The sequence below is a fragment of the Haemaphysalis longicornis genome, unplaced genomic scaffold (genome assembly GCF_048455015.1).
Source record: "Haemaphysalis longicornis isolate Haplotype H1 unplaced genomic scaffold, Haemaphysalis longicornis Haplotype H1 scaffold_7, whole genome shotgun sequence".
NCBI lineage: Eukaryota > Metazoa > Arthropoda > Arachnida > Ixodida > Ixodidae > Haemaphysalis > Haemaphysalis longicornis.
The window spans coordinates 102,917,618-102,925,918 of NW_027526422.1; the positions used below are offsets into that span (position 1 = coordinate 102,917,618).

At 42.8% G+C, this 8,301-nt stretch overlaps 1 protein-coding gene across 1 annotated transcript; it reads left to right on the forward strand.

Annotated features, from left to right (window-relative positions):
* The first annotated feature begins 284 nt into the window (after positions 1-284).
* LOC144144714 (uncharacterized) lies at positions 285-5,037 on the forward strand. The gene is made up of 2 exons (XM_077676243.1): positions 285-388; positions 3,990-5,037. The coding sequence occupies exon 2, from the start codon at positions 4,007-4,009 to the stop codon at positions 4,988-4,990; it is 984 nt and encodes a 327-aa protein (XP_077532369.1). The 5' UTR covers positions 285-388; positions 3,990-4,006; the 3' UTR covers positions 4,991-5,037.
* Positions 5,038-8,301: the final 3,264 nt, after the last annotated feature.

Sequence of the window (8,301 nt, forward strand, 5' to 3'; positions counted from 1 at the left end):
CTAGTCTCTCATTATATGTTGCGTCCTTTTTTTCGCAGGTTTCCCATCCATCATAAATTGCTCGCGTCTTTGTACCGTTTGCTTTGTATGTATTCTTTTTTTTCTACAGCTTTTAGTTCCCTTGCGTAAATTCATTAACGAACTGTTGGGAAGGCAGTTTGTAAAAATGTATATTTTGTATGCTTTGCTTCGATTTCCATGAATGAAGAAGTGTATGTGTTGTATACGTGCGTTCATTTTTCAGGTCTCTTGGTCGGTGCTCTCCAACACAAGGTGCCAATCATCACGGTGCTTCTTGTTGGGTCTTGCCTGTGCCCGCTGTCAATCATTGCCTCTGCATTTGTCCCAAACATAACCTGGATATCCGTGACGTATGGACTTTGCTACGGTAAGTTTTGAACCAACGGAAGATTCGCGTGTAAGAACATCTATAAAAACTCTCGGTTGCAAAAGAAAAGACGGTGCAGCCCTTTTCAAAACATACTACAGAAAGACTGCTAATTTCGTACGCCAACTGTGGTTTGTGAGGTGAAGTGCGGGTGTCATTTTTTATTCTTTATTCAAAAAAAAAACCTTACAGGCCCCAGAACAGGGCATTGGGTAAGGGGGGAAATCGGGAAAGTACAGGACAGGTAACATACAGTTTACAGGCAGGGTCAGTGCGAAACAACAAAAAATATAAATGAAATCACATATATCGTGGTACAGGGTGAGGTAAATTTGAAGATACACCATTTGCTGACTTGAACATGGCGAAAGAGGGATACATTTTCAACAAATAAGAGACAAGGAAAATATAAATCGCCGTAATACGCAATGCACTCAGAATTCAGGAACATGGTCACATGGTGAAGAGAGTGAGGAGCTGACGGCGAAATGTATCGGGATTAGATATGGAGGCTACGCATTGTGAGGACAAATGCTGTGCGAGATGTATGATATAGACACTTTATTATCATAGCTCATCTCCGGTTCATAAAACTGGTCAGAGTTAGTGGGCGTAGTTGTTGGTGCATCTATAGTTGCGGGTTTTGGAAGGAATAAAAGGAACACCTGTTGCCACAGCTGTTACAAAACGGCTGTGGCAAAAAAATGGCTTAGTGGAAGGCAAATTTCTTTTTTGTTATCTTTCTGCTACAAGACAGAGCAATGGTTATTTACAATAGGTTGTTCTTTGATTTAGTTTGATTTTCAACTGGATACTATTATTATTTCTGCCTTGTTTTAAATTTGAGGCAAACGCAAAGAATCTGAAATTTACAGGTACTTCTTCCTTTTCAAAAATACGTGCTCATTTGCGAAGCACAAAAACTGCCATTACGAACATGAGTGCAGGAGCAAACTTTTTTAATTTAAATGTATCATGGAGGGTTTGCTTTTGAACAAGAACGTTTTATTCAATTTTAATCATGAGTACCATACGAAAGTCCCCGTTCTGCATTTTTCTCTAAAATTCACTCTTTCATAGTCAGACAAGTTTGCTGCCTATTGGTTGACGATCCTAAGAGAACTTTTGTATCTTGCAAGTCGTTTTCTGGTTATCAGCATACGATGGGCAAAACAAAACATGAGTAAAGCGACGACTGTCGTGAACGACGCATTAACCACAAACAACCCAAATTCCTTTTGTCGAAGAGGAACCACAGTAAACTGTGTTAACCTTTCTTTCAACGGTGTAAGTATAGCCTCGTTACCCGTCTATTACAGCCCAAATAATTTTAACCCAGGCATTCAATCCATCCCATCACTCTAAACCGTCATATTAACGCATACACTGGGGTGTTTATTCCCCAAAGAAATACATGTCTGTGCAAAAGCCTCCACAAATAAACGTTACTACTCTCGAAACGAACTAAATGACCAGGAGCTACTACCCAATTATGGGGATGATGCGAACAGTACATATTTTAATCTTCATATTAAAACTTACCAGTCAAAAAAGGCGTGCATTTAAGACATAACTACCAACTTCAACCTATATTTTCAAAGCTAGCAGCCAGGTACTCTAAAATGCCTTCACATGCATTACAGCACAATTTATATAAAAGCCTTCCTTTAAACTCTAGAATGAATTCAGGTGAAGTCAACATAGCATTCGGAAAAACATTTCAATTAGTAAAAAAAAAGTGTAGACAGCAAGGCAAGACCCTGAAAGTGAAAAATGATCCAGCAGCCGACATTCAAAGCACTACTTCCTAGCAGGTATCAGAAAAATTCTTTTTATGTATAGAAACGCTATATAATGTTTTTAGCTAAATAGCGCCCTCCCAACAACTGTTTCTTCCCCAACTTTATTACAGCGTGTCATCATGCGCAAAAACGGTTAAGCAGGAAATCCGAGGTGTGAGGTCGAGCTGCTGTGCATGCATAATCTTGTCGAAGATGCAAAATCAGACAGATGACGTTGACGAATTTTTAAATGAGTGGGTCATGAGTTTGCGGCTTTTAAAAGGGAAGTGCGGTTTGGGCCCTTTACATCCTGACAATAAATGCTGCGAGCTCCATACAGGGTTATATGCGTTTTGAAACTTCAACATTGCGCGCCACTGCTGCGAGACCATGAGCATACTCGAGTTTTCAGACACCACACTGCGAGGCAACCACTGAAAGCTAGGTTTAAACCTTTATTTTCATGCCTTAAATGAACCATCCGTACCTATGCCTGAAGCGACAATTTGATAACTCCGATAATCCTTAAGAAACAGCCTAACACAATTGAGGCCTCACGTGACAGCAGAGAATTCTTGGAACGTGCCAAACCCCTGCTTGTGTTCCCACAAAATCTGTCATAGGGGACGACGTCAATGCTCTGTAATCTAGACGGTACAACGTTCAACTGGTTAACTGCCAAGTTTACACCGCATGCGTGCGTACGCGTAACCATACAGTGGAACTGACCGTATGGTTCAGAGCAAGTTGAAATGAAATTTTGTCCGCTACAGGTGCCATGTCTATATCCCTCGTGCGTCGTCTTCCACCAGCAACCTCATCGTCTTTTATTCACCGCTAGTACAGCATTGAAGTGTATTGTTTCTGGACTAGTTTAAACCGTTTCTACTTGTACACGGCCCTTTCACGACAAAGACAAGCATGCCCCCTTTCAAAAAGTAAACGAAAACACAATAAAAATTTACAAAATACTTTGTAACGCCCTGTATCTCTACAGAGTGAATAACTGGGTAAGGTGAGAAATTTATTCGTTATAGTAGTGAAAATGTACATAATTCTTAAAAAATGAAAAAAAGAAAAGGCACAAAAGTATAATCATGCGGAAGCTAACATCACATACTTGAATCCCAAATAAAACGACAAAATGCCTGCATAAATCTTGTCCTCCATGAAAGTTCCCGCAAACGTAATTTGTCATTGTGTGTTATCTTGGCACGGAAGAAACCTTGTTGTCTTTAAACGTCATGCGCAACGCAATAAGAAGGGAAGTGGCCAGTTTTTTTATTATTTCATTCGCATGTGGAGCATCACTGCGAACCAAGCGCCTTAGATCTGTGGCATTCTTCGCGTGGGCAGACAAGGCAGTGTGCTTAGACCGTGACAGCTGTAGCTTACTTTTTAAGAATGGGGACTCTGCGGCTTATATTTATTTGTAAGCTAAACTCTTGAAGATTGTCTGCTGTGACAAAATTAAATCCGGGCGTGCGCGTATTTTATACGGCGACCGTACCTTCGGAAGGAGAAACTAATATTTGTTGCAATTTTATGTTAAAATCATCGTCTTTTTTTGCTTGAAACCAGCGTTTACTGTCGTGACTGTTTAGCTAAATCCGCTGTATCTGAGACTCATCGTATTTTTGAAGCATTGAAAATCTGAAAAATCTGCTCGGATTCAAAGTTTCATATGAAGTTGTTTCCTCCCCGTATACTTGAAAACCGTATCAATAAATGGTGACAAAAATTTATGTTCATATGGTGTGTCGTGCGGAATAGAGCAAATATAACACTAAATCTCGTCGTTCGACTATCTTTCTCTGCAGGGGTGTGCCTGGGGCTCATGCAGGTGGCGACGTCCATCTACATAGTGTTGTACTTCGACCAGTACAGAAGCGTCGCAATAGGAATCATGTTTGCCATAGCGGCATTGGCGGGCGTCGTGGGGCCTTCACTCCTCATGGTTTTGTCGTCTGCATACGGCCTGAAAGGAACGTTTATCGTCACCGGTGGCCTCATGCTTAACGTCATTCCGTTGACCTTGATGCTGCGAAACCCGCGACCTATTACATGGTCGGTGTGCAGACACTTCAGCAAACCTAACCAGCCAGAAAACGGAGTTATCAGACTCGCTCACAACACGACAGTTGTAACGGGCAGTTGTAATCTCGGAGACACCTTTTGTCAGAGTAGTGAGGATGTAGAAAGACGCGTAGACGACAACCTGGGCGATAAGAAAGTTCTGACCACAAGAAAAGCTGCGCCTGGGTATGGTGCAATACTGCCGCCTGTATTACCACAGTCACAAAGTACTTCTCCAGAGGTAAGCGAAAATAACAACACCATACTGTTGCATATATTTTCGTTGCTCAAAAAACCCAGTTTCTACGTTCTTCTGACTGCAGGGTTGGCTGCAGATTTCACGCTTCCAGTAGTCAACTCAACAATGGCTGACTATGGTAGGGATAATGGAATGCCATCTGAAGAAGCCGCGCAGTTATTAACCGTTTTACATTTTGGAGGAATGTGCGGGCACGTGATAATTCCGCTTGTTGGTGATAAGCTTAAATGTGCGAGGTGCACGATAGCTGCATTGACATGTGCACTTCTGGCTGTGTGTTTTTTTATTATGCCCCAAATCCACAGTGCCGCAAGTTTGTTCGCAGTAGCATTCGTGGCTGGTCTTCAGATTGGGTATATACTCACTATAAAGCCAGTGCTGGTCGCCGACTATTTGGGAGTGCGCAGTCTCGCACTTTCTTGGGGCCTCATAGGTGCCATATCACTACCAGTCGCCTTTGGGGAGCCTGAAATTGTTGGTGAGTAGGATCTGCAAAAATAAGTCTCTTATCACCCTTCCTAGAACTTGAACATTACCACAAAAATTAAGGACTATAATGTCAAACTGCACTTTCAAAAGCTGGCGCTCCCCTGTGGAGCTGCCATTGTTCGTCCAACAACGACTTGAATCATTACTGTGTCTCTGTGAAACACTTGATGTTTTGCAATTGATACGTGTATACACTTTCTGAGAATTCAAGCAAAATTTATAATTCCTACCTAAAAACAGAACAACCAGTTCCGGAAAGCCTGTTCAACTACTTTGCAGGGTAATTTTCCCATAATGTCTGTGTTGCCAGGAGCAATTTCTGACTGACCTACAACCATATTTTTTGCGATAAAAGTATTCTAAAACCAGCAGTTTCGTAAGATCTCTAAAAATACACGCAAGCATAGCATCAATACGGGGATGTTCAATCGAATTTTAATTTGTAAAACTGCGTAACAACAAAAAAAACATTATCACCCAGATATATCAACAGTGCGTGTAGCCGGTGGATGGTGTACTACAAGAGTTCATTACCAAAAAGCTCAATGGTTCGTGGAGTGACTGTGAAGGCCGCATGGTTCTTTCACTTTGTTGGAGGTTGTAGCAACGAAATTGTCCCTATCATATGAATTGTGAACGAAGTTACCTATTACCAAAGCCAAACAACAGGATGCATCTGCTGTTCTAAAACTCGATCTGTGTCATTGTCGTATAACTCTCTTCCCACATTTGTAGTAAATTTAATTTTTGTTGCAGAAATTAAGCAGCTTCGCGCAAACTATAAAACAAAATTTTCTTAAATTTCTACAGACCGCCTATCAAAAGAGCGAACAAAATGCAGAATGTACCAACTCGTCTTTTCTTACGCGAAAACTGAATATTTCTTTGTTAGACAAAGAAAACGAGCGGGGTTACGAAGATTGCCATGTTGCTTAACCGAAATAAAGTCTACAATGCATAGGCTATCCTCTGAGCGTTTTTTTCTCTGGAGATTAACTAGAAACGCTTGTTATGAAATGAGTTTACGACATTTTCCCCCACGGTTTCCTGAAGTCTGCCTTGAAGGCACGCTAGCCAGGCCGGTGAACTACGTTTTGCAGTTTTCTTGAATGCTTAGCTTCTACAAACACAAGGTCCAAGGTTAAGAGGAAATGAAGACTTGATAAACCTAATTAATTTGAAACAATGGGCCAGAAATAAAGAAAAATTGATCAGTGTTAAATAGCGCGTTAGCAAACATACCTAGAGGCAGGGATTTATACACACCCCCCTAGCACCCCCCCAACACCCCCCCAGAAGGACTTCGACACCCCCCCTCCAAAAAAGATTCCACAACCACAAGCACCCTGCCTAGGGATTTATACAAAACCCCCCCAAACAACCCACCGACACCCCCCCAAAATCTAAATTCTGCATAAACCCCTGCCTAGAGGCTTCACATTTTGCCCAGTCTTGTATGCTGGCATTGGCTTTAGTGGGCGGGCGCTAACCGCCCAAAAAAGATTTTTGCCATCACAGAAAAAATTCAGTCTCGCATTCACGCGCAAGACTTGAATGGCGAATCTGTTGCAGGCTAGCATTGCCGGACATACAGTTAAGTTTGAGTATCATTGCTTATTTGCTTAGTTGCGGGGCTAGCAGCGAGTGGTGGATGCAAAATTATCCTCAGCATTGTAGACTTTTAGCAGCTCCTTGTCATCGACACGGGGCAGAAGTGGCGGGACCTCCAATTCTTTTTCTAAGAATTGGAGTTCCCGCCACTTGGAGCTCCCGCACAAGAACAGAAAAGCAAGAAAGCTGAATCGCGTGACGATGGGACGGGTGGGTGCTAGCAGCTGAATCGCATGTAGCGATATAGCAATGGCTTCATGCCCTGCGTGAGGTGCCTGTGTGAGTTTGATTGATTTTCCATGGACGCTGAAAGCGTTATTTCGTTAGTAGAACAGACTTTTGGTTAAGTTGGTGCACATTTGGTAGAAACTAAAGCGCTACTACAACAACGACAAAGGAAAGATGACAAACAGAAGCGCTGTAGGTTTCGTATAGCGCTAGGTTTCACAAGCTCTGCTTAGGTTTTGGATGGCGTGTAGGCCATTGCGCCAGCATAAGGGTGTATAGGACCGTTCCCCTGACATAACCTCCGCAACCAAAATGATGTAAAGCCATGCCGTGGAGGATGTTTATGGGCTGAGTATTTTTGTGTTTTACGCACTGAGCCAAAAATCCCACAGAAAAATTCCATTTCAATCCATGGTTACCGAACCATCCACACGATCAGCATCCTTTAGCTGTAATTAATTAGCGTGTGCTTTCTGCTACGGGGCCGCGGGTGCTGCTGTCCTTTCGGCGCCCAGCGAAATGAGGGTGACCACGATACCTCCATATCGGCGTGGCGATTTCGCATAACGCTTTCTCACTCACAATTAATAAGTACGGTTGCGTTGTCCCAGGAGCTATACTCAGCCGTAGCAGTTTCGGCTATTATTAAATGAGTGTTTCAGCAAGCGGACGTCTATAATTCATTCACGAGTACACGTACCCCGCCTTTTTTTGTTTGGATAAGATAACGTTTCATGACATAAGTATACAGGGATAAAGGTTAAGGACTTTTCCGCGTTAATGCGAATATGTATTTCAACGAATGTGGCCCTCGCGTGGAATTTTGCTGGCCTATTTTTCACCCCCCCCCCCCTTTAAATACGACTTTCACCCAATGGTGGTTGAGCCACGACCCCTCCGACTCGCTTGCCGGCTAAGGTGGTAGAACGAATTCGCATTCTGCAGTGAAGGTGCCACTTATTTTTTTTTTAAATCAGACATACCAGTGATGCGGTCAGAATTTTCTACCCATGTCGATAAGACGTTTACGAGCTCCCAATATTTACGACGCGGGACGTAACGTAGAGACATTTGGCAAAGGTTGTAGCGCGCGCGTTTTCCTGCCGTCATGGGTACAGATAAAACAGACGCACCCGGCTACGACCTCTCCCAGTGTTAATGATGAACGGTGTATTAGGGTGGGGCACCACTCTTCCGCATAAGGGTTCATGTTGCCCCCTATTACTCCCTCCTGCATGCTACTCAAGAAAAAAAGAAATGTGTCGTCATTCCTCAATTCGCAGTCAGTCCAATAAGCATCTTATTGCGCTCGTGCGGCTGGTGATTCCGTGGGGAATAAATACCGCTTGCAATTCCAGGGTAACAACCACAATTCTATTCCTTTGTGAAACGCATCGGTCTACTGTTACAGTATCAATGCGTGTTTGCCAAATGCCTGCACAAATATCCAAAGTAGCTTCGCTCTTGTT